General features: G+C 43.7%; 1 protein-coding gene across 3 annotated transcripts in view; it reads left to right on the top strand.

The window, feature by feature from the left end:
- The first annotated feature begins 19,296 nt into the window (after positions 1-19,296).
- slc17a5 (solute carrier family 17 member 5) overlaps positions 19,297-27,475 on the top strand; it is a 28,564-nt gene continuing 20,385 nt past the window's right edge. Inside the window, exons 1-3 of one of the 3 annotated variants that reach the window (XM_041188363.1) lie at positions 19,322-19,434; positions 23,796-23,946; positions 24,816-25,012. In XM_041188363.1, the coding sequence (XP_041044297.1) occupies positions 24,911-25,012 (102 nt within the window). In that variant the 5' untranslated portion in view covers positions 19,322-19,434; positions 23,796-23,946; positions 24,816-24,910. Of the gene's footprint in view, positions 19,435-23,795; positions 23,951-24,815; positions 25,013-27,475 lie in introns of all 3 variants that reach the window. The other 2 variants (XM_041188365.1, XM_041188362.1) reach the window with 2 other exon arrangements.

Genomic DNA, 27,475 nt, shown 5'->3' with positions numbered 1-27,475 from the left:
ATAAACATTCCATTTTTGAAACATCAAGGTCCAGCATGATCATGGCAGACACCACAGGAAAAAGGAATCCGAGTCCACTCTGGGAATGAATAGAGTGAACATTCCCTTTGGAAGGAATGGGACAAACCCATGAGGCAGAATTTTCCCATTGGCATGCAGGGGCGGTCCCCGCATGCTGACATGTAAAATAACGTGCGGTGATGTCGGGCGTGAGCCTGATGTCACTGCGCGCCATCGCAATATTTGGGAAGGTGGGCGCGCTACAAGTTTGGATGCGCACCCGCCATCAATTAACGGGCCAGATAAGGCCCTTGAGGCAGCAATTGAATTCAATTTTTCGAAGCCCGTTCGATCTTCAGGGCGTTGTGTGAGCGCAACGGGCAGGTGGATAGGAGACATTTGTATAAACCTCATCCGCGGGTGGGATAAGAGGGGTGAGTGGGGTCACAAATGTGATCTTTCAGGTATTTCAGTGTGAAAGTTACTTATACTTGCCTGTGTAAGCAGGAATACTTCAAAACTCATACCAGCTGCTAGGACAGGAGTAAAAGCCTTGGTCAGGACTCTACAGTAAAGATCATTTTTGGGGCCTGCAGCTTTCAGGAAGCCTTCCCTTAGCCTGGGAATGAGAGTAGTGCTCTCCACTGGTGGCACCTCCTCTGAGGAGGGAGGGAGGGCCAAAAGGGGGAGGAGGCCAGAAGTGTGCATTCAGCCTCCAGGGGAGCCACTTTTGGGGGGAGAGGTACAGGCACAAGGGGCGCAGGGCCAACAGGAAGTCCAAGGCAGAAGGAGTCGCAGAAGACGCCAATATCCTGCTGCCAGGGTATGCAGACAGCAATGTAGCTACCTTAATATGTCTGAGGTCCAGTTTTGAAGGAGGCTCCATCTCTCAAGGGAGGCAGTCACCTCCATCTGTCAGATGATAGGCCCTGAGATCTCCGCCAACTGTCTGGGTGGGCACCCCATGCCTGTGGCTCTAAAGGTCACAGCTGCCCTCAACTTCTACACCTCTGGCTCTTTCCAGGAGTCTCCCAATCAGCTGTCCACACTTGTGTCAAGTAGGTGACAGACGCTTTATTCAGGTGTGCATTGACTTTCACCCACTACCGCTGGGACGATGCCAGTCAGACACAGTGACCCAGGGGCTTTGCAGTGATTGCTGGCTTCCCCCACGTCCAGGGTGCAATCGACTGCACATATGTGGCCATCAAAACGCCAGCAGGTGAGCCCAATGCCTTTGTCAACAGGAAGGGATTCCACTCCTTGAACGTGCAGATAGTGTGTGATCACAAGCTGCAGATTCTGCAAGTCTGTGCAAGGTACCCAGGCAACTTCCATGACGTTTACATCCTCAAACACTCCCAGGTTCCAAGACTCTTCAGTGCTCCAGCCCGGCTCGATGGATGGCTGCTGGGTGACAAGGGCTATCCCCTCAAAAGGTGGCTCATGATGCCTCTCTGCCATCAAAGAATAGAAGCTGAGCAGCAGCACAATAGGAGCCACGCCTCCACAAGGGCTTTGGTGGGGAGAACCATCGGTCTTCTCAAGATACGTTTCCCATGCCTAGACCGCCCAGGGGGCGCACTCCAATACCCCCCAAATCATATGTTGCTGATGGTGATTGCATGCTGCAGTCTCCACAATCTTGTGCTGGAAAGGGGCTACGCAGCGGATGAGGAAGACATAGACACAGTTGCTCCGGACGCACACAATGAGTCAGCAGTGAGTCCGAGGATGAACATGCACAGGAGAATGCTGAGGGGGTATACGCTGACCCGGGCATAGTCCAGGGAGGCAGGGACATCTGGGAGGCTTTAATCCAAAGAACCTTCAGCTAGCCCACCACAAATGGACCTTCAACACATGCCAGGGCTGCAGGCTCCACATTCGATACCTGAGTGCTAAACCTGCCAGGATAGGATCATTAACTAAGGGCCTTGTCAATAAAGCTCAATGTCAAACAACTCAGTCATAGCATCATGGCTTTCCATCCACTTGCAGAAGTAAGGAATCACCCTGAGGCATGGCAACATGTCAAAATTTATTGCGTGAACAAATGTAACTTCATAAAGCAAAAAAAAAACGGGTGTTGGTCATCACACCAAGTCTTCCAGAAAGTACTATGGGCCAACATAAAAGCACCAGTGAGAAACCTGTGGTGTGCCTAAGGAGCCTTAAATTTACACTTACGGGTGCTACGTCTAGGTGCTGTCCCCTTGCTGGCACTGGCGTCTGTGTTGTCTGCTCACTGTGTTGTCCTGTTGGTCTCGATGACCTTGGCAGACATCCTCTGGCCCGTGGAACATTTGATGGCCCCGCCTGGGAGGGAGCAGCCAGTTCCATGGTTGGCTTTTCCCCAGTCGCTGCAGCCTCATCAGATGCCATGGTCACTGGCAGAGGGGCAGAGGAGCTGCTGCCCTCACCTGGAGCGCCCTGAGAGGAGCCCGAAGAGACGATAAGCAGCTGCTGCGCCGAAGTGAGGTCGCTTCGGACCTCCCTGCTCACCATTGATGGATGGGCACCGATCCAGCACTGATTGGATACTTGGTGCCCAAAACATCTCCCACACTGGCACTGACCAGCTCAGGCCAATGCCGCTGTGAGGGCTTGCAGGTCCAAGCGCAACCCTAGGAGGCCCTGATTGGTCTCCTGGAGGAGCCTCTCCACAAGAGTCACCACTCTCCATGGAGGAAGCATGGCGCTCAGCCATAAGGCTCATTGCATCAGTGATGCTCCGCATGGACTCCTCCAGCACAGGCAGCATGCCATGTATAGCCTCATGTATCTCCGCCAGATCCTCCCGCATACCCTGCTGCACTTCCAGTGTTCACTGCCTCACGGATGATTCCAGAGGCACATCATCAGCCACTGACCAAGCATGTACCAGGTCCCCAGCAGTCTTCTGGCTGACAGTGCCCTGGGCACTCGTCTCTGCCCCCACCTCAAACGAGTGTGAAGTGCCCTCACCGCTGTGCCCCGGGACACTAGCCAAATATCTAATTCCCACTGAGGTGCTAGCGTCTGCGCTGGTGCCTGCCTGGCTGAGATGGTGTGACGTTGGTGAGTGGATTTGCTCTAGGGCTTCAGGGTAAGAGGTGAGACCTTTGCTTCCTCCTCCTGACCCTGCTCCGGTGATGCTGAAAGGAAGAAAAAAGACATTTGATTAGTTACAGTGCAGACAATGTGAACTTGCATGCCACTCCCCCGGATCATTATGCGCTCATCCTGCAATAATCAATGGTAAACGCATGTTGCTAACTTCAATCACTGAGCATTCAGCAGTGCTATGGCTGCTGGGACACACATGGTGACTTGAGTGCTCACCAAACATACCTCCCCATGGCAACCCAGCCTCACCGCCACCGGTGGACCTGGGGGCATGGCGCCTCTCCAGATCCATGGCCTGCTGCACATAAGCCATTAGGATGGCTAACTAGGCCTGCCCTCCACCAGTCTGCATTTGTTCAGAGGCATTGTGTGCAGTCTTCTCCTGAAAAGGAGAGAAGAGCATTGATTAGTCCAGCCTGCATCTGAATTCCCATCGCATTCCTGCCAACCCAGCCAGAGTGGGACATTGTAGGACTCCAGTTCTTTGTTACCCCGCAGCTGCCACACACTCTGGGAGGAGCTGCAGTCTGGGAAGAGTGTCCTGCAGTCAGCATAGTGGTGAAGCATTCTGGGAAGAGTGTCCTGTAGTCAGCACTGTGGTGAAGCAGCTTGGGAAGAGCGTCCTGCAGTCAGCATCACGGTGAAGCAGCCTGGGAAGAGTGTCCTACAGTCAGCATCGCGGTGAAGCAGTCACTTCTAAAAGTGATGTCAGCACAATGATGAGAACTGATTGGTGAGTAGTGGGTAAGTTTTTTTCTCCAGTTTTTTCCAGTTTAAAATAGGTTAAGCTAAGAAAAGGTAACAGTTCTAGTTTTTATCTGAAGTACATAAATAATTTAATGTTTTTTACTGTATTTAACTTAAGGTAAGGGCTTTTCTTTCAACTAGAGGCATGGCAAGGCAGCTCAGTCCCGTGTTATGTACCGCTTGCAACATGTGGGAAGTCCTAGACGCTCCTTGTGCTCTGACCGACTACGTGTGCAAGAAGTGCCACTAGCTGCAGCTACTTGAGCTCTGAGTTTCGGAGCTTGAGCGGCAGCTGGAGGCACTAAGGTGCATCCACGAGGCTGAGAGTTTCGTGGGTGGCACGTTTTTAGACATGGTCACCCCACAGCTTACAGAAGTGCAGACAGAGAGGGAATGGGTGACCATCAGTCAGAAGAAAGATGTCAGGCAGGTTGTCAGGAAATCCCCAGGGTGCATCTCGCTCTAGAACTGTTTTTCTGTGTTGGAAAATGGTGAGAGTGACAGTTCCTCTGGGGAGTGCAGCCATGCTCATGGCACTGTGAGTGGCTCAGCTGCATGGGAGAAGGAAAAAGACGGGAAGAGCAATAGTGGTAGACTCGATAGTAAGGGGAACAGACAGGTGTTTCTGTAGACGTGACTCCAGGATAGTATGTTGCCTCCCTGGTGCCAGGGTCAAGGATGTCATTGAATGGCTGCAGGACATGCTAAAGGGGGATGGCAAACAGACAGGGATCGTGGTACATATTGGAACAACGACATAGGTAGAAAGAGGGATGAGGTGCTGCAAGCAGAATTTAGGGAGCTAGGAAACAGATTAAAAAACAGGACCTCAGGTAGTAATCTTTGCATTAAGTCTGTTGCCATGCACTAGTGAGTATAGAAATTGGTGGTTAGTCCAGATGAATGCATGGCTGGACAGATGGTGCAGGAGGGAGGGCTTTAGACTTCTGGGACATTGGGACTGTTTCTGGGGACGGTGAGACCTGAACAAGGCGGATGGGTTGCACCTGAACCAGAATGGGACCAATATCCTTGCAGGGAGGTTTGCTCATGCTGTTGGGGAGGATTTAAATTAACTTGGCGGGGGGATGGGATCCTGAGAGGAGGTTCAACAGGAGGAGATGAACAGCCAAAATTAGAAGAGAGAGCAAATGAGCCTGGAAGGCACGAAAATTATAGGCCAGTTAAGGCACAAGGGAGTTTGGCAAGGTTGGATGGTATTTATGTTAATGCAAAGGGTCTGACAAATAAGGCAGATGAGTTGAGGGCACAAATTAACACGTGGAAGTATGATGTTATTTCTGTCACAGAGACATGGTTGAGAGAGGGGCAGGATTGGCAGCTTAATATTCCAGGATATAGAGTCTTCAGGTGAGACAAGGAGGTAAAAGAGGAGGAGGTATTGCAATATTGATCAAGGAATCACTTACAGCAGTAAGGAGGGATGACATCTTAGAAGGCTCCTCAAATGAAGCCATAGGGTTAGAACTGAAAAACAAAAAAGGAGCAATCACATTGCTGAGAGTGTACTATAGGCCCCCAAACAGTCAGAGAGAAATAGAGGAGCAGATATGTAGGCAAATTTCAAAGAAGTGTAAAAATAATAGTGCAGTAATAGTGGGGGATTTCAACTTCCCCAACATTAACTGGGTTAATCATAGTGTGATAGGTTTAGAGGGAGTGGAATTCTTAAAATGTATCCAGGAGAGCTTTTTAAGCCAGTATGTAGAAGGTCCTACAAGAGAGGGGGAGGTCCTGGACTTAATTTTAGGAAATGAAGCCGTGCAAGTGGTAGAGGTATCAGTGGGGGAGCATTTTGGAGATAGAGTTCATAACTCGGTTAGATTCAATGTTGTTATGGAAAAGGACAAGGATGGGCCAGAAATCAAAGTTCTAAATTGGGGGAAGGCCGATTTTAATAAGATCAGATATGATTTGGCCAGAGTGGACTAGGAGCAGCTACTTTTAGGTAAATCTGCATCAGAGCAGTGGGACTCATTCAACAAGGAAACAGGGAGAGTACAGGGCCAACATATTCCAGTAAAGACAAAGGATGGGACCAACAAATCCAGGGATATATATGATTGGACAAAGAGGAAAAGGGAGGCTTATGGCAGATACCGAGGCTCAAAACAGTGGAAGCCCTGGAGGAGTATAGAATGTGTAGGGGGGAACTTAAAAAGGAAATTAGGAGAGCAAAAAGGGAGCATGTAAAAACATTGGCAGGTAAAATAAAGGAAAATCCAAAGTTATTTTACAAACGCATTAAGAGTAAGAGGATAACTAGGGAAAGAGTAGATCCCATTAAGGACCATGGTGGTAATTTGTGTGTGGAGCCGGAAGACGTAGGTAGGGTTCTAAATGAATACTTTGTGTCGGTGTTCACAAGTGAGAGGGACAACGTGGGTATGGAAATCAGGCAGAAGGACTTGACATAATTAAATAAATTAGCATAGAAAGGGAGGATGTTCTAAGTGATCTGGCAGGCTTAAAAGTAGATAAATCTTCAGGCCTGGATGAAATGTATCCCAGGGTGTGGAGTGAGGCAAGGGAGGAGATAGCAGGGGCAGTGGCAATAATTTTCAATACCTCTCTGGCCACAGGAGAGGTGCCAGAGGACTGAAGGACAGCCAATGTGGTACCGTTATTCAAGAAGGGAGGAAGGGATACACCAGGGAACTACAAGTCAGTCAGCATAACCTCAGTGGTGGGGAAACTATTGGAAGCAATTCTGAGGGACAGAATTAATCTATACTTAGAGAGGAAGGGATTAATCAAGGACAGTCAACATGGTTTTGGCCATGTCTGACCAATTTGATTGAATTTTTCGAAGAGGTGACCAGGTATATAGATGAGGGCAATGCATTTGACATAGTCTACTTGGACTTCAGCAAGGCTTTTGATAAGGTCCCGCATGGGAGACTGATAACAAAGGTAAGAGCCCATGGATCCAAGGCAATTTGGTAAATTGGATCCCGAATTGGCTGAGTGGCAGGAAGCAGAGGGTGATGGTCGAGGGGTGTTTTTGTAACTGGATGCCTGTGTCCAGTGGGGTTCCACAGGGATCAGTGTTGGGTCCCTTGCTGTTTGTGGTATATATAAACGATTTAGACTTAATTGTGGGAGGGTTGGTCAGTAAGTTCGCGGATGACACGAAAATTGGTGGAGTGGTAAATAGTGAGGAGGCCTTAGATTACAGGAGGATATAGACGGGCTGGTCAGATGGGCTAATCAGTGGCAAATGGAATTTAATCCGGATAAGTGTGAGATGATGCACATGCTTGTGATGTAAGGGAATACATGATGAATGGTAGGACCCTGGGAAGTACCAAGGATCAGAGGGACCTTGGTGTGTATGTCCACCGGTCCCTTAAGGTAGCGAGACTGGTAGATAAGGTGGTTAAGTAGGCGTATGAGATACTTGCCTTTATTAGCCGAGGCATGGAATATAAGAGCAGGGAGGTTATGCTGGAACTGTGTAAATCGCTGGTTAGAGCACAGCTAGAGTATTGCGAATTATAGGAATCTGCATTATAGGAAGGATGTGATTGTACTAGAGAGAGTGCTGAGGAGATTTACCAGGATGTTGCGTGGAGAGTTTTAGTCATGAGGAGAGATTGGATAGACTGGGGCTATTTTCCCTGGAGCAGAGGAGATTGAGGGGGTACATGATTGAGGTGTATAAAATTATGAGGGGCATAGATACGGTAGACAAGAAGTAACTTTTCCCCTTAGTAGAGGGACCAATAACCAGGGGGCATAGATTTAAGGTAAGGGGAAGGAGGTTTAGAGGGGATGTGAGGAAGAATTTTTTCACCCAGAGGGTGGTGGGTATCTGGAACTCACTGCTTGAAAGGTTGGTAGAGGCAGAAACCCTCAACATTTGAGAAGTATTTGGATGTGCACTTGTGATGCTATGGCGTACAAGGCTATGAACCTAGTGCTGGAAAATGGGATTAGAATAGTTAGGTACTTGTTTGACTGGCACAGACTTGATGGGCTGAAGGGCCTTTTTCTGTGCTGTAGACCTCAATGACTCTATGACTCATCGAAACAAGCCAGGGCTGACCACACTCCCCTTTGCCCAAATGCTGCTTCCTTCACATGTGGCAACACAAGCTGTCACCTTGCTAAACAAGGAGGCACAAGCATGTGGAGCCCAAAGACCAGCGGACGGATTGGTGCCCCGTCAACTGGAAGCTCCCCTCCCTGACTTTGACATGCTTCCCAGTTCCAGCACTCTACCTAGGTGCAGACCATTGACTTTCAACCCCATTCTATACTCTGGGTGTCAGTGCCACACATGCTGCAGATGCAGAACACATCCTAGCTCAACTCCTCTCAGGGTGAACTGGGAATGGGCAATATGTGCTGGCACACCCAGTGAGGGATACATGCTGTGAAGGATTCAGTGTCGTTACTGTATTCAGAGTTGCGGCAGGGCGGGGGTGGTTGGCGGGAAAGGGTGATGACTGCATTAAGTGACTTGAGGCAACATGGTACTCACCCTTCCCAAGCGCAGGAGATTGTTGAATCTTTTGTGGCACTGGACCCATGTGCACCGCACAACATCATAGGAGCTCACAATCTCGGCTACCTCCTCCCACGCACATTTGGTCAGGTGGGGAGGCCTCCGCTTCCCATCCCTCGGAAGAAGGACCTCCTGCCATGCTGTCACCTCCTCCAGGAGGGCAGCTAGCCACTCATCGGTAAAACGAGGGGCACACTACCCCACTGGCCTACCATCCGGCCTGGCCTGTCCCAATGGCCTACCCTCTGGCCTGGCCTGCCCCGCTGGACTACCCTCTAGACTTGCGTCAGTCACATTGAACCTCTGATGTGCTCTTCTCCCAGCCATTGTGAGCAGCCTTGCAAAGGCTGCCAGGCCTTCATCTAACAGGCCGCCAGGTCGCCATTGGACCCAGCGGTCTGTGCACTCTCACCGCTGCCCGCCCACTCCCACTCTCACTATCCATGGGAGTCGTGAACTACGCTGGGCGGGCCTTAATTGGCCCACCCACATAAAATGGCAGCGCGAACCCAATCCGCACGGCCCACCCAGCATGGGGAAAATTCTCCCCATTGTATCCGAACAAAGCAGATGGGTTATCGATAAAGAGAAATGCAATTCAAAGGGGTGCAAAAAGCAAATCATATAGAGACAACCAAATACTGGAAACACAGAGTACTACAATTTCAATGCCAAACTGACAAAGTCCACCCAAAGCAACTGAGACTACCATTCCTCCAAACATGAAGAACTGTCAAGCCTCCAGACCATTTGAAGTTATAAAATCAGAGACTTGAGGATGGTGGGGGTAGGGGGCGGTGTGGGAGAAAGGGTATCAAGTAAAGATTGCATTGTAAATATATTTGGGTGAGGACTTGAGGGGAGAGGTAATATAAGGATGTTCAGGCAGAGTAAGAGTTAATGTGGGACTGGAGAGCCCATGGTATGATGTAGAGGGTCACATGATAGTTGACTGTGTGTAGAGTCGAGTCTGGAAGGAACTAACATGGAGACAGCATCCATGCATGGCAGTACCTTGGATACGTATATATTTTAGGTTACCAATAAACAGTTTAAGATCAACCATGCAAGCCTCCAGACCTCTTAGTGAGAGACCAAACAACATTACAACACTACTAAACTACAGTACCAATCTACAGCAATGTTTGTATGTACATCTGATTTGTTGCCTGTTTTCCACGCCTAAAAAATAATTAAATCAAATGAATATCCCCTCCCAGGTGAAAAAGGCTGTGTGTGCTTTGGCAAGGAATTTATATTAGCACAATTACCAGATAGTGTTTCTGCTGTACCTGTCTGCCAGCGCAAATTGGAAGAGAGACTCAGTCACCTTATAAATTATTATTAAAGGAACTGCTAAATTGATATGGCTATCTAAAAGAAGCTCCTATCAGAAGATACTCAAGGGATATATTGTACAGCAGTCCAAGTACACCACTGTGAGAGCATTTTTAAAAATTAGATATGTTACTCAGATTTAAAAAAAATTTTCTTCAGTCATTTTTTAGGTTGGCTTAATTTAGTTATGATTATCTTGAGAATGTTAAAGAAAAGGGAATTGATGGATTCCTTTTTTCTGAAAGAACTGGATGATGAGGAAGTAAGTTTTTTAGATATTGTTCTTTTCTAAATGAAGTTTCATGTCAGCTAATCATCATTATTGCATCATTTTGTTTACTTAATAGGCAACGCTCCATAGTTTGGACAAGGAATGGAAGCTCTCTGGAATCAGGCAGATTTTTTTGAATAGACTGATTGGTGAAGTTGGAACACTTGGTTGCAAATCGGGACAGTTAATTTGGCCAAGCTCTGTAACACTCACATCTACTGGGGATCTGGTAGTTAAAAGACAGTGGAAATGACAGGATCCAGACCTTCAGCCCTGAAGGACTCTACAAACATGGCTTTTCTTATGAATCTGCTCCAATAAAATGCTTGGGAGATGTTAAAACTATCAGAGATGGACGGTTACTAGTTACCAATGATGCCAAAGCTATCAAAGTGTTTACTAGAGAAGGACAATTAATCCACCAATTAACAATGCCAAATATCAACTGGAATCACTCCTATGGATTAGCAATATTGCCAAGTGATAATGTGGCAGTAACTGACTGGCCAGAAGGAGGGAAAGTCCACTTTATGTGTGTAGATTGGAAAGAAAATAAAATTCTAGAAATGGATGTGATAGAGGGATTTTATCGGCCTACCTGTGTGGCAGTTAGTAAGGTAGGTGAGCAGTTTCAGAATATCGGTGAAAGATGTGTCTTAAATCTGTGTTTAAGACCTCAAAAACCAAACTTACTGTGTAAGTATCTTGGAAGACAGTTCCGTGATGTTTGGTTATGTAATGGTTTAATTGCGTTGCTGATTTCTGTTTGCTACCACTGTCGTTCCAAGCACTCCTCATTTTTCACCTCTGTTCTCTCACCTCAGTATTCTCTTCTTTCAGTGCTCATTTTTTCTTTCATCCCTATTCTCTTCCTTCTTCCTGTAGTTACTCAGTGACTCCCAGAGACCAACAGGACAAACCATTGTCACTTCAAGTTCTATTTTAAAAGTTTAGAGCTAACATCACTGCAGTAAGCTACTGCTGGTGTTCAGGTACCCAAACATGAGCCCCTGTGGGACGGAAAAGAGAAAAGGGGGATAAATGCTTCTTAGCAACAAATGACATTCCCCTGACCAACAGGACAGGCGTGATTGTGCTAAATAGTTTATTTGATCATATGTTATGTTCCATTCTTACTGAGATATTTATGTCATAGAATGAATCAACACGGTATTAATTAAGTTGATATGAATTTATTCTAAGTAACAAAATCAGCATGAATTCATAAAGTGTCTCTAATGTCAAAAAATGAGCCAAGGTGTTTCCCAGGGCCATAAGAGCAAGTCAAAGAATGAGATGTTAGGATGGATAACTAAAAGCTTAGGTAAAGAAATGGTTTTTAAAGAGTGTCTTAAAAGATGAGAGGGAGATGGAGAGGTTTAGATAGGCGCAATGCTCTGGAATTCCCAGAGTGGCTGAAGGCAAGGCTACCAAATGGCCAAGTGAAAGGAAGATGCATAAGAGGAATGCAGAGTTCCAGGATGTATTGTAGGACTGCAGGAGGTTATAGAAATAGGGAGGGCAAGACCTTTTGAAGGGATTTAAACAGAAGAATAAGATCTTTAAGTTTAAGGCAAGAGGTGGGGTGGGGAAACTAGGATTTACTGTAGGTCAATGGGGACAGGGTAGATGGCTGAGAGGGTCTTTGTGAGTGGTAGGGTACAGGCATCAGAGTTTTAAATTAGCTAAAATGGAAGACGGAAAGCCCACTAAGAGAGTTCTTTAGAATAGTCATTGTAGGGGATTGTTGCATCTCTTTTAACAGGTGCATTTGGCCTTGGTGGCCTTGTTCCACTTTCTTTTCTAGTTTTTATGTGTCATCTCTTCCATAGCTTTTCTCTCAGGGCGACACCATAAATAGATAAAAATGATTACTACACATGTTCTCTGTAGTCCCACTAGTCTCTTTTCAGACTCTCAGGAGGAAACAGTAGAAACATTGCACAATTTTAAAGTCATTGGTTGTTTGCTGGATATGGTCATGAGGAAGTTACAACAAAGGTCAATCTTGATTTCACTCCATGAAAAAGCACATGCACACAAAACACACTCATACATACACTTACTTCTTAGCCAGAAGCACTTAGCAGCAGGAATTCTGGCTGAGCTGTTCCTCTCTAGCCTGGAGACAATGAGACCAATTATAGCTTACTATCTATTATCTGGAAAAGATCAGTTAATGAAACACAGGTCAGGGAATGAACAGGGACCAGTTCTGTTGAAGGATCATGAGGACTCGAAACATCAACTCTTTTCTTCTCCGCCGATGCTGCCAGACCTGCTGAGCTTTTCCAGGTAATTCTGTTTTTGTTTTGGATTTCCAGCATCCACAGTGTTTTGTTTTTAATCAGGTCTCTCTGCCTGAGATGGTTATTTATTCATCAGTGTGGTAGTGAGTAGGATTATAATGATTTGTAAACCAAAAAATGAAAGGTTAGAGATTAAATTTCCTGCTGTGCAACAGGGTTGGGGCACAGTTTCATTGATGTAAAGGATAATGTTCAGCAAAGCTGTAAAACTCATATTCTGCTCACATTTTTGATTTTCAAATAAACAAGCTCCTAATAGAAACTAGAAATTTAACAAGGTTGAGTTTGGAGGAAAAGTGTGTGGTCATAGATTCTGGTAATAAATTTACTTGAATTATAAAATCTTGGAAACTTACAGCACAGAAGGAGGTCATTCAACCCATTGTGCCTATGCTGGCTCTTTCAAAGAACAGGTCTGCTTCGTCCCATTCCCTTGCTTTTTGTCTGTAACCCCATAGTTGTTCATCCTTGAGTACCTGTCCCATTCTCTGTTATTTATGGAATGAGCTTCCATCATCTTTTCAGGTGCAGCATTCCTGATCTTGACAACTGAGTGAAAAAAAATGTGTCCCCACTTGATCTTTTGCAACTGATTTTAAATTTATAGTTATTGATCCATTTGTCAAATGGAATAGTTTTTTTTCTCTATCTACTCTTTTTCTCTGTCCCTTTTAAAATATAACACAGCACATTTTTACAAATGTAATGACACTCATTTCTTTAACAGGATGAAGATGTCCTAGTTACTGAAGGGCAGCTATTTGGTCCATATGAGGGTAGATGCATAAAAATTATTGATAAAGAAAGGACCATCCAAAAGAAAATTGGACCAAAGTATGTAAGTAAATTAGATTTCATTAATCCATCTGGGATATGTGTAGATGAAAATGGAAATATCCTTGTTGCTGATAAAGGACAAAACTGTGTGGTGATGTTTAATCCAGACCTGTCCCTCACTGCAATCATAGTGAAGCAGGACCTTCAAGGACCCTGTGGATTGTGTCTGACACAGGAAGGGTATTTAGCTGTTGCAGATTGCCATCATCACAATGTGAAAATTTATCAGTACACATGAAGATACGCTGAGAATGCCACCTCTCCATGGAATGTTGGGATTACATTGGTTGGCATTCTTCTGTTGGTTTATGACTGGACTAAATGTGTTATCTGTTTTGAGGCTGCAGATGCCTTTAACTTGTTCTAAAAAAAATCTGTTGTGAAATCATTTAACTTTATGTTTACTTTTTGTGTTTGTAACTAGCAGATTAAAAAATAAAAGTCTGCAGTCCACAGATGCAGCGCAGGATGTTGCCTGGCCTGAAGAACGTTAGTTATGAAGAAAAATTGGATAGGCTAGGGTGTCCATTGGAACAGAGGAGGCAGAGGGGAAACTCAACAAGTATATAAAATTGAGGGGTCAAGGAAGGCCTTCTTCCCCTTCGGTAAGGGGTCCAGAACCGGGGGCATAGATTTAGGGTAAGTGTTGGAAGGTTTAGAGGGGAAAGGAGATGCGAGGGGAAGTACTTTCATCCAGAGGGTGGTGGGGATCTGGAACTCAATACCTGAAATGTTGGTAGAGGCAGAAGCCCTCCAGGACATTTATAAAGTACTTGGGATACGCACTTCAAGTGCTGTAAGCAACAAGGCTACTGTTACCAAGGCCCAGATAGTAGGATTAGGCTGGATGGCTCCATGTCACCCGGGCCGAATAGCTTCCTTCCATTCTGTAAATTTCTGTGGTTCTATAGGATCAGGTACACTCAAGTTCCATTGATTTCAGTTCTTAATTGGAACCATATCGAGCAGGAAATCACTGAGGTTTCAGCACCACCCAACAGAGGCAAGGGCAAATGCGACAAGCGAGACTCACGTTTGTGTCATCTCTAATCCCTGTTGATGGAAGGCTGAAGCCAGTGGTAAACTTGACAGTTGTAGGCATCAGCTCCAGCATTCAATGAAAAAGATGTCAACAAAAAAACAAAAAAACTCACCCAAAGATGCCCAGAAAAAAATAAAGTAAAAAAATTATAGGGTAAATTTTGAGTAAGGTCCCTAGCACTTGGAGATTTGCTTGGCAAGAGTGTAAACTAAAGAATTAGGGTATCTCCCCAGATATACTGGTCATCAAAATGATCAGCATCATACTGACCTCCATACCTGACCCTTTGACCTGTAGTAACATTGAGCAAAGATTTCAAACCTACCATTAAAATTATGTTCATAATGAAAAAACGTGATAAAGCATATTAAAGAAAATTTGGCAGTCACACAATATTTTTCTTATTTTTAAATATTTAAAGGCTCACTGTTATTAGCTGGTTATTAAAGCGCATTGTAATTCTTTTCGGCAGTAACCAACTTCAAACGTTTGTTGATGACTGCAAATTGGGATTGATTGCAAATGTTTAGTGTTGAGCCAGGTATATATCTAGAGTTCTCAAAATCTTCTCCCATTTGATTGGAATTGTATTCCTAGTCTATGAGGCTGGTAAAGCAGACCCACAGAGTGAGTAGTCCAGAAAGCTAACCTTCTTGGCCATATTTTAGCTCCTGGACCATAGTACATATGGTGGGAATACACAACTCTTAAAGGCTTGATGCTCACTCTTAAAGCGCTATTTAATGAAGTTATTCTTTGAGATATAGTTATAAGGGGTCCTTCTAAAGAAGGATGATCATCTTTGTGAAGCATGTTCCACTTTCTGGAAGAGTATTGTCAGAGTTGTGTGGATGAAAGTGCCAGAAAGGGTCAATTCTGTGTCAGTATCCAAGAACATGTGAGGTGGTTGCTGGCTTCAGGACGGTTACCAGGATAAGAGCTGCTTTTGTCTTGTTCATTTTAAAAATATTGCCATACACTAATCAGCATTTCACAAAGCTTGTTCCTTCCAAGAGGGACATCTGCTCAAATATTTCCCAAGTGCACGTGCGTGCCTTTCTTTTCCCAGAACACTGTACATTACAGGTAGAATGTAACATCTGTGCTCCATTTCAATGTGGCAAACTGGCACCCTGCTTACGTCACATAGCCCTTTCTCTGAATGTGCAGTGTACAGCTGAGGTGAACTCAATGAAATTAAAACTGAGCAACCTCTGTAATGGATGGGACATTCACTCCCCTAGGTTGCTGGCCAGGTGGTGAAGATGCAATTTTATCTCTAAGTTCTTTAAAATTAAAGCCCAGGATCAGGCTAAATTTCCAAAACTGAGACCTTTTTGATGCAGAAGGGTAGGAGGAGGGTATTGCATAAAGTACAAGATTAAAGATGGAGGGGCAGGGGACATAAGAAGAAAGAGGGGCATGATAGATAGTGTAAAGAAGGTAGCCTAGAGATACAAGGGCGGAGGGGGGGAGAGGAAAAGTGATAGGGAGAGGTTGTGGGAGTTAAGAAGAATAGGGGGAACAGGGATGCCAATAGAGAGAAGGATGAAGGGCATTTTCATAAATAGGTGGTGCCCATAAAATATATGCTGACTCCTGGTTGTCTGCCCTGTGGGAAACCAGGAATATCTAGAGTGGTTGCTGCTCCAACGGGAAATGGAGTTTTACAGTTGAAGAAAGGTGAAACCATGAATAAAGGCGAATGAAAGGTAAAACCATGAACCAGTCACTCTTGAGATCAATTTGGGAATGGCATTTCAGCCCCACTGTGCTCATCCTACGTACATATGGCAGCACTGTGTAGGTGTACTTTACATTAGCCACGGGAAAAGCAAAACCGGAAGGATTTCTGAAGGATGTCTTCTTGTTGACAGTCCCACCCCACGTCTGTCAATGACATTACAGCAATATTGAATGAAATATGACATCAGAGAACCCAAGCAAGCTGAAGTCAATGGGGGTCAAAGAGAAAAAAAAAATCACACTTGACACAAAGAAAGATGGTTATGGGTGTCAGAGGCCAGTCATCATAGCCTCAGGACATTACTGCAGAAGTTCATTAGGGAGGTGTGCTCAGCCCAACCTTCATCAGTTGTTTCACTAATGATCTTAATTCCACTATGAGGACAAAAAAGAGGCTGTTTGCTGACAATTCCAAAGTTCAGCTCCATTCACATCTTGTAGCATGTGGCATAACCCTGACTGCTTTCTTTGGAAAATAAACTCATAACTGGTACTGATCCTTGGACAAATGTAAATTAACTTCTCCCTTTACGCTTTGATGTGGAGATACAGATGGGTGGATGCATGCAGCCTCACCAGTGTGAGCTGTCTCTGTTAATCTTTCTTCTCTTCCAAGAAGCAAAGCTAGAGGGCTTCTCAATGGGTGCACCAATGTGACCTGTCTGAAAGATATGATAAATGGCAGTCCCTTAGCTAATGGCATTAAGGCAAAGTAAATGCTGACAACAAAGAACAATAACAAAATAAGGCTTTAAAACCCTGGTAAATGTTTATGCTAGTTCCTGCATCTATTTTTTCTTTCAAGCACTGCTGGATGCTCACAATGTATTGGTAGAAAAAATGAAAATGGGATGCATGATGTCATGTTGCCTCACTTAAATGTGAAAAGCAGGGTTAATTCTCTGCTTTATTTACATTGCTGTGTTAAGAGTGTTCCTGTTTAGCAATACATTTTATAGAGTTGCCCTGCAGACAACTAACAGATGCTAGGCTCTTCCCCACTATCACACATCACGTGTGTGAGAGCACGCACCAGGGCTGCAATTAATTAGGTGAAGTCCCTTACCAGGCAATTCCTCAGCAGGATGAATCTAGACATCACCAACTCAGGGCCTTTGGAACACCAGATCCCTATAGCATTAATTATGATATTCTTCAGGATCTGCAGCTGTTCTTAGATGGGTGTTCCCCAACCAATTCAACAGAGGAGAGGGCTCTGCTATTGTCTGCAGCGCCCCTCAGGTGAAGGGAATGATCAGGTGAAAGAACAATCAGGCTAGAGGGTGACAGTAATGATCAGGAAGAAGGGTAGTAAAGATGGGAAGAAAAATGTGAAAAGAAGTCAGGTGCTACGGATAGGAAATATTCACAGAATAACAAGGTGTATATAATTGCAGAATACACTGTTTTAAAAAGATTGTGCACTGTAGTCCAATTATCACAAGTATCTGAATCCTCTTCAGCTTATGTCTACACTTGGTGTTGACTCCCTATGTGCAACATCACAGATTAATTAATAATGACCTTAGTACTGTACATTTTTGAACAATCATGTGACAAAGTGATGCTGCAGACTAAGTGCAGCAGAACCATCATAATAGCTGGTTCCCCTCTTGCCTATCCAGTCCTAGCCAGAGAATCTCCTGTAATGGCATCTCTTCCTGCTTCTGAACTATTATGACTAGAGTCCCACTAGAATTTTTGGCTTTCTCCTATTTCCTATCTATATGCTGCTCCTTGGCGATATTGTCTCTAAATGTGACATTAGGCTCCACATGTTATATTTATTTTCCAAGTGGTCAGAGTTATGCCACATGGACTCTGATGGCACCCAGTTCTGCCTTACAACTGTCTCTCTTGACCCTTCTACTGTCTCTTTGCTGTAAGCCAAGTTTTTCAACATCCAGTTCTGAAGAAGTTTCAATTTCCTCCAATTCAACATTGGGAAGAACAAGGGCATCATCTCGGGCCCTGGCCATGAACTCCGTTCCTTTGCCAGCATTTCCATCCCCCTACCAGTCTACTCGTAGTATCCTATTTGACCTGAGTTGAGCTTCTGACTTCATATCTCTCCATCGAAAGACTTCCTATTTCCTCTGTAACATCGCCTGTCTCCACCCCTGCCTCAGCTTACTTGCAGTTGAAACCTCATCTGTATCTTCGCTCCTTATGATCTCGATTATTCTAATGGTCTTCTGGCCAACCTCCCATCTTCCACCCACTGTAAAAGTGAGCTAATTCAAACTCTGCTGCTTGTATTCTGACTTGCACCGAGTCTTGTACATCAATCGCCCTTATTCTCATTAAACTACATTGGCATGTGGCCCACCAACAACTCAAAATTCATATCTCTACATGGTGTCTCCCCTCCTTTTTTTGTTTCCTGTAACCTTACAACCCTCTGAACTCTACATTCCTCCAACTCCTGCTTTTTGTACATCTCTGACTTCCATCACCACACTGTAGGCAGCTGAGCTTTTGGCCATCTTGTGCCTGAGCTCTGGAATTCCACCACTAAACCTCAAACTTAAAACCTAAACTTGTACATGAATAGGAGGCAGTATAGCAAAGATTAACTCTTGGGAATAGGGAGGGGTGTCCTGTGATGAGAAGCTGAATAAATTGGGCCTAAATTCTCTGGAGTTAAGAATGAGAGATCTCATTCAAACATAGAAGACTGTGAGGGGCTTGACAGAGTAGACACAGAGATGTCTACCCTGACTGGAAGATCCAAACATAGGAGCACAGTCTCAGGATAAGGGGCTGATCATTAGGACTGAGATGAGGAGACGTTTCTTCAAAGGGTTGTGGTCTTTTGAAATTCTCTACCCCAGAAGGTTTTGGATGCTCTATCATTGAATATACTTAGGGCTGAGACAGTTTTTTGGTCTCTCAGGGAATCAAACTGGGAACAGGTATAAGCCATGACTGCATTAAATAACACAGCATGCCCCCAAGGGGCTGTATAGTCTACTCTTGCTCCTATTTCTGACGTTCTTATGCTAAACCTCTGACTCTGTATCTCTCCTCCTTTAAGACCCTTCTTGTAACAAGCTCTTGAACAAAACTGCTAACGTTTCCTTTGGCTCAGTGTCAATTTATCATCTGAAAACCCGCCTGGAAATATTTTACTGCGTCAGAAGTGCTACATAATAAAGGAAAGTTGTTAAGTGCACAGGGTAACGGAGAATAATTACTGTTCATACTATCTGCATATAGTCTGAGCAGGGTATGAAATGCTCCGACTATTTATTAAAGCTCCCGAGCTGTTTCCTTGTACACTATCTCATCGTCAGTTCCAGGGGCGCCTGGCTGCCACGTGCGCATGCGCACGCCTCCCGGTCACGTTCCCCGCGTGCACGTCTCCCGGACGCACCTTGCAACGGCCGGGAGCCATGGAGACGGAAGCACATGACGGGAAGGCAGGCCCGGCCGGAGCCGAGCAAGATGGAGGGATCGGGTGACGATGATATCCAGCCGTTGCTCAGCAGGGAGCGGAAGAAAGGTGCGTGAGTCCGACTTACCCTTCACCCCATCCCGGTGTTACATTTGAACGTCTCGGTGCTGGCACGAGCCAGAGGATTGCCAAGAGTCTAATTCTTTCATCCTTATGTGGGATTGCCACCTGTCTAGTTTTACTCCAGTTTTGTTTTTCTGGAGAGCAGTATATACGATTCTCTAAAAGATAATCAGACCGCAAAAATCTTGAAACAGTGTAAGTTTTCTCACTGCGATGGTATAGCCAAAAAAGTGAAGTGTCCATTCGGCCTATCGTGCCTGTGCTGGCTCTTTGAAAGAGCAATCCAGTCAGTCCCACTCCCCTGCTCTTTCTCCATAATTATTCCCCTTCATTTATGTATTCAACTCCCTTTTGAAACTTATTATTGAGTCTGCTTGCTCGGCTCTTTCAGATTATAATGAGTCTGCATGGAAAAACAATCCTTGACACAGAATTGTTACATCGCAGAAGGAGGCCATTTGGCCCATTGTCTCTGTACTGGCTCTCCAAATGAGCAGTGCACCTAGTGCCATTCTCCTGCCTTCTCCTCATAACCCTGCACATCCTTTCCCTTCAAGTAACAGTCTAATTTCCTATTGAATGCTTTGATTGAACCTGCCTCCACCACACTTTCAAGCAGTGACCTTAACCACTTGCTGTGTGAAAAAGTTTTTTCTCATATCACTTTTGCTTCTTTTGCCAATTACTTTAAATCTATGGCCTCTTGTTCTTGATCCTTTTACGAGTGGGAACAGGTTCTTCCTATCTACTCTGTTCAGACCCCTCAGGCTTTTGGTTACCTCTATCAAATCTCCTCTCAGCTTTCTTTTCTCCAAGGAAAACAATCCTAACTTCTCTAATCTATCTTCATTGCTGAAGTTCCTCATCCATGGAACCATTCTCATGAATCTTTTCTGCATTCTTTCCAATGCCTTCACATCCTTCCTAAAGTGTGGCACCCAGAACTGGACGCAACTGGAGTTCTCTTTGTTCTTTTGCCATTTTCCTTAAACTTTTGTCCATTGATGCTCTTGTCAATGGAAACAGTTTCTCCCTATCTACTCAATCAGAATTTTCATGATTTTGAAGTCTCTATTAAATTTCCTCTTAACCTCTGCTTGAGGTGGTTACAATCCCAGTTTCTCCAATCTCTCCATGTAACTCAGAGATGAGAAATTTGTGCAGTGTGGTGGAATTGTGACTTTTGAATCATGGAATTCCACCCTTTTAATTTTCTTCCTGAACTCTGCCCAAGGGTGCTGCCACTCAACCTCTCTCCTGCCTGTATCCGGCTGCTATCAGCACTGAGCCACTTTCACTGCTAAGATGGTGGTGCTAGTAATGGTTACCGGGTGCTGGCTCTCAGGATATTGGTGAAGCTAGCAAGTGGCCCACCGGCCACTTGGAATACAAGTATAGCATCAAAAGACTGCACTTAGTGCACAGTGATGACTGCATCGCCTTCTGGACTCTCAGGCGTAGTACATGGTCACTGGATATTAGCAGTGGGCTTCAGGGCAAAGTTGCTTCCCATGTGGCGAGGTGGAGTGGGGGGGCGGCGGGCGCTAGGCAGGGAGCGAGACCTGTGTCAGTCATTGCATTGCTACTTGCTGCAGTTCACCACTGTCCCTTTCCCCTTGCAGCCCTCTGGCTCAGCCCGTATATAAAATGTAACCAGCTTGTCACTCGGAGGTGCCTATAACCAACCCAACAATATTTCGGGAAGGGTTTCAGCCAGTGTTGCAGAGAAGGCGAAGAGATTTCTGCTACTGGTTGCTTGTATGAAATCATAAAAATGCTTTTAAAAATTAGTTTGATAAAAGTGGGCAGTGGAAATCTCTTTCCTTGTATTCAGTTGGCAGTCAGAAGCATTAATGGTGAATGCAACGCAAGCTTGTTTCTCCCATGATTGATGAAGCAGGCTACTTTTTGAACCCAGAGATGCATAGGCAGATGAGGCCAAGTTATGTTTCCCTACTGGACTCAACCGATAGTGCTTCGACATCTGGGCTGAAGTTTACTTGTGTAGGCTCTTGAGCAGTTCGAGGTTCAGTCACGTAAGACTCCCATGCAGGGGTGAGAGCAGAGGTCAGAGAGATTGAAACACACACACTGGTTTTGAAACTTTCTTCTTTTAAAACAAAGTGTGTTGCATATCAAACATTTTAGAAAAAGCAAGAGTGTAAGCCACTGCCAAATGAAAGAGTCCTGATGAATTTTATTTAAGCTTTTCTTTCTGTCATTACTGGAACACTTTCTTTGTATCTGACTAAACTTGCTTGGAGTTGAATGTAAATCATTCTGTTATTTTTCTGTTTTATACAGTGAAATTTCAGTTCTGTGGGCACACAGGCAATAAAGTGTTTGCATATCTCATCTGTTAAAAGTTGAAGTTTACTGAGATCTGCTTAAAAAGTTGCCTAATGTTTTTTGTTTTGATGCAGTTTTCAAGTGAATTTGGGAATTTTAATATTCCCCTTGATTTTTGACTGCACTGTTTTAGACAGTGCTGTTATACATGGACTGCAGCATACTGATTCTAGCGTGGAATTTAACAGGTATTGTTTCAGGCAGAAAAGTGGCAAATGGAATTTAATCCAAAGATGCATAAGGCAGTGTATTTTGGTGATAAAACATAATAAATGGTACAATTCAGAGAAGTGCAGAAGAACTGATAGACCTTGGAGTTTATGTCAATATCTCCCTGAAGGTGGCAAGACAGATAGACAAGATGGTCAAGAACACATGTGCAATACTTTCTTTTAATGGTCATGGCCTAGAGCACATGAGTAGGGGAGGTTATGCTAGAACTATATAAAACACTAAGCTGAGAGAAGGACGAAGGCTGCAAAGAAATATAGTCAGATTAAGTGAGTAGACAACAAGGTGTCAGATGGAATACAATTTATGGAAGTGTGAGGTTATTCGCTTTGGTCATAAGAATAGAAAAAGAGAATATTTTATAAAAGATGTACAGCTTGTAAATGTTGTTGGTCAGAGAGACTTTGGTGTACTTGTACGAGGAACATAAAGTTAACATGCAGGTACAACAAGCCAATTAAGAAGGCAAATTACATGTTGGCCTTTATTGAATGGGGATTGGGGTACAAGAATAAGGAAGTCTTGCTGCAATTATGCAGGATTTGAGACCACAACAGGGGTACTGAGTACAGTCTTGGTCTCCGTATCTAAGGCAGGATATACTTGCTTTGGAAGTGCTATAACAAAGGTTCATTAGATCGTTCCCTGGGGCGAGAGGGTTGTTCTATGATGAGAGTAAATTGGGCCTATTCTCACTGGAGTTTAGAAGAATGCAGTGACTTTGCTGCATGTGCTATAATGTGTTCATAATCCCTTGTCACAAAAAAATTCAGACTTTTTTGTCTTTGGCCACTCTGATCCCTGATAAGTAAAGCCCCTCATCCCTGGCACCATTCCAGTCAATCTTCATTGCATTTCCAAGGCCTTAGCATCCATGAAGTCTGGATACTCCAGCTGAGGTCTATCTGACTTATAAAGGCTTGGCATAATGTTCCTGTTTTCATAGTCTCTTCCTCTATAAAGCCAAGGATTCATTATGCTTTTCTAAAACTCATCTTGCTGCTGTCAAAGATTTACGTATGTGGACTCCCTTTGCCTCACCTAAGCCCCGAGTGCCCCAGTTCCTGCATTATTTTATAATGGGTTCAGCAAAACAGTTCTGGGAAAGGAAAATATCTAGGTGTACATTTTTAATTGGGTTTTTGTACAATCAGGAGATTGATGGGTGCTGAATGTTACAAAATAAATAACAGATTTATAATTAAATGTTTCACCTACTGAAATTGCAATTATTTGCAACAACAAAATTGGTAATAAGATAAAGTATGGGTGTTATGCTGATCTCATTAGCCCAACCATAAGGAAGCTCATTAGTAAAGTAATTTACTTACAGTTATTGATAAGGGGCTCATTCAATTGAATTCTTATATGGAATTGTTTTTCTAATCATGCAATATGGAAGCAGTGGATTGTGGCAAAAGGTGAGAAAAAATTACAAAATGTAGCAGTTTGTGATGAGCACTTGGATTCATAAAATTCTAAAACACTGAGCCCTTGGACTGTAACATGTTTACTAATCAAACCATCACCAGGTTTGGTTGTAAATATAATGTTTAAAGTGTGATTAAATAAAAATAAATCTATGACACTTGATCTCAATGTTCAAGAATTTTGTAGTCATGGTTTTACATACTATATATACCTGTGTAAAAGTTGAGTTTGTGAGACCAAATTTTTAACCAAAAAGTAAGGGGTTGACTTATACACAAGTAATATTTTCGAGGGGTTGAAATCCACCCTCTCATCATCGTGCTACCTGTTTACAGTGGTACATCAGCTGATCAAGAGTTGCCAGGCCGGAGACTGATCCTGCCAACCCCACTCTACAAGTAGTGCAAAAGGAGCTAAAAAGACCCAAGGAGATGAACAGCCACTTTCGAATGAGTAGATTTGCAACAGGGCGAGTTTGACTTCGCAGTGAGTGGGTATAAGTAGGAGGAGTTTGGATTTCTTGCCAAATGTCAGGGGTTGACTTTTGCATGAGAGCAATTATTACTCGAGTATATATGGTAGTTTTATAACGTTTTGTTGTGTCAGAGAAGTCATCCTTGGCTTTGCATTTGGCTTGCAACCTAGCCACTTTGCCTTCAGGGTATAAGTTCCAGTACAGGATTTGCATGAAGGAATTCTAACATGTATTCAAACGTTCATTCAAATATTAAAAACATTAGATTAACATTGTGTGCCAGTGGCAGAACTAGCTTCACTGTCAGAAGTCGCGACAGTTAAGTCTGATGATTCTGAAAGTGCAGGAGCAACACAGCCACAATAGGATGTTCTTTTATGCAGCTTCCACAAATAATCAGACCTCTATCTGGGTTTAAGTTCTGTCGAAGGGTCATGAGGACTCAAAACGTCAACTCTTTTCTTCTCCGCCGATGCTGCCAGACCTGCTGAGTTTTTCCAGGTAATTCTGTTTTTGTCTCGATCTGGGTTTGCTGATTTTAGTTCATAAGTGTTACTATTGAGATGGGTTTTACTGTCATGTCTGTTTTTTGTCCTTAAGGGGGATAGGTTGAGATCAAAGGGGTCAGTGTGGCCTTAACTGAAGGGGCTAGGAAAGAATCCAGAAAAAAATAGATTTTAAAAGATTAACCGATGAAATAGAAAAAATTGGAAAGTCCACTGATTAATTTGTACAAAAACATTGCTGGTTTTACCAAAAGATGCCACTGTTTCAAATTTCCACCTAAGTCTCTAGCTTGTTCATTAAATTTGAGATGGCATGTGATGTAAGGTTTATAACATATATTCTTCAAAACATCTGTTCTCAATACTCTCTCCAGTATCGACATGCTGTTCTTCTCGATGCAACCTGGCAATTTTGGCCTTCTGGGGATTTTTTGTTGTGTATGCACTGCGTGTGAACCTCAGTGTGGCAATGGTCGAGATGTTAGATGATAATGCAACTTTACCCAAGAACGGGAGTGTTGAGGCATGTCCACCACATTCCAATTCTACTCAACAAAAGTATGTGAAAAGGGTAAGATAACATTTAGTATCTCTAGCTTGTATGTCCAGATGAAATACTCACCAATGTACGTTAGTAAAAGTTAAAGATTACCAAATCTTTTAGCACAGAAATTTTTACAATGTGTGTTTAACTAACATATTTTTGTATATCTAATATTTCACAATTTGTATGGTAATATTATTCCATGAGCTGCTGTTGCTTCTCCAATCTGGTGCCACAGTGTAGATGCCCATGGCTGCTGTATCATTAACTTGGTATTCTTGGTCACTTCTGCAATCTATTTAAGATGCTAGTGCTCTGAATTTTCTTGAGTCATATTTTGGGACAGAATGCAAAACATTAGCATGACTGCAAATGACTGCATGTGTACAGTTGCTCAAAAGTCACTACTTATGCTTTAAAGGAAATATACCTGTTTGACTGCTGGGTTGGGCAGCTATTAACAATTTCCACTATTAGTGCTTTGTATCTAGACACACAACAAAGCTATCTCTTGAGTCAAGTCCATAGTACGAGAGAACTAGTGCTTCATAAAACAGCACTCGTGATTCAGATGGGGTATATTCTGCAGCAGCACTGAAGCATAAATACAGTATTAGCAGAACTGGATTAACAGGCCTCTAAGGTTCATGCCCTGGTCAAAAAGACAGCAGGCCATAATCTTAAAGAGAGCTGTCAACTTGGATTATTTGAAATGCATGACAAACAGTGACAAGAATTTGAGCGCTTTGTTAGTGGTTATGCAGCTTTGACAATTTGGCACCGACACCCTGATGATCATCATGCTTGCACTGTATGGCTCCGAGGGTAGGAAGATGTGATGGAGAAGCCAGTGAACAGAGTTGGAACACTGGAAGTTGCTATTGGAACTTTACACTAGAGTTGGAATACACAGAGGAAGGGCTTCTATAATTTTCTATAGCTGTTCTCCATAAAGCTGGACGTTAAATCTTCGGGCATTATATTGCAGGGCAAGGTCCAAATGTTCTGAGCTCGGGCCCGCAAGAAATCTTGTTGGATCTCAAAGCATTCGTCTGTTTGAAATGGAAGTAGCAAGTGTTTATTGCAACGTAAAGGAGGTGGAGTATATGACAATCTACTAACAGCAAAAAACTGAAATAGCAGTATGGAAACTTGAGTGGCTGCTGCTGCTCCAGCTCAGCACATCAAACTTTCAAAGCAGAAATACTTCCAGTGATAGTTTTTTGCACATAACCTTTTGGATAACAGCAATGTAATTGACTCTTAACTGCCCTCTGAAATAGCTTAGCAAGCCATTCAGTTTCACCACCATCTTCTCGAGGGCAGTTAGAGATGGGCAACAAATATAGGCTTGCCAGCGACGTCCACATCCCATGAAAGAATAAAGAAACTTAATACAGTTCATTCACCTTCAGAAATGGAGAGGGTGAGTAGCGAAACTTCGAGGAAATTCAAAAAATTCCATACGAGTTTGGAGAGGAGCAGTGTCATAGTCTCCCATTTGGAAGCACTAGACTCAACTTATTTTAAGATACTTTGGTGATCAAAATAGTTTTGGCGCTGACACCCTTAGAGGAGTGTTTTCTTGCTATTTAGATTCATATTTCAGAGCACACCTAAGATTTGTATCATGCAGGCAGGATGGCTTTGCTTACTGCAGCTAGATTTCGAAGTATAATGTACTTAAATATTAATTTGGATAATTTAAGAACTTCAGTAAGGATGTCAATATCAAAATTACTTTGACTGCAATAGTAATACAAGTTAGAACAACACTCCTTTTGCTTCCTATTGGGAGAAATCAAAGGCACTGCATTCCAAATCAGGAATTTCTCAGCCATAGCAAGATACTGTACTCAGCCATGAGACTAATTCATTGCAAAAGCATCTTTCAAGATGAATTCTATATCATCTTGTCAAATCTCAATAGTTATGCTGCCTTGAGGCTACTTTTATAAATTTGAAGCATATTCCATTGATCATATGTGCAATATTTCCAATACAATACAAAGCAAGCACCCTGAAGCTTGCATTTTAAAGCTTGCATTGCTCTACTCCTCCAGTACACTGACTTCTAGTCACTATGACAATATGCTTCAGAACGTCTTTGCAGTACTGGTTTCAAACTCACCAGAATTACTCAGAAACTCGGGACCTAACAGCCAATCAAAATTGGCTTTCTCCAAACAGCACCTCCGTCCCCTGTGACCTCTACCACTAAGAAGAGCAAAATCAGCAATGTTACAGGAGTACAAAGTTCCTCTCATAATTTGCACAGTATGCTGAAAAGGGAACATTAATGTTTTTCCTTCATTATCGCTGGGTCAATATCCTGGAATTCCCTGGCCAACCACATGATGGCACCGTCAGCACAAGGACTGCAGAGGTTCAAGAAAGTCCACCTTCACCTTCTCAAAGCAACTAGGGTTGATAATAAATGTACCTACCTTTGCCAGTGTAACCCACATCCTAAGAGCAAAAAGTTGCACA

The sequence above is a fragment of the Carcharodon carcharias genome, chromosome 5, assembly GCF_017639515.1.
Source record: "Carcharodon carcharias isolate sCarCar2 chromosome 5, sCarCar2.pri, whole genome shotgun sequence".
Classification (NCBI taxonomy): domain Eukaryota; kingdom Metazoa; phylum Chordata; class Chondrichthyes; order Lamniformes; family Lamnidae; genus Carcharodon; species Carcharodon carcharias.
This window is presented reverse-complemented; position numbering and strand designations above follow the sequence as displayed.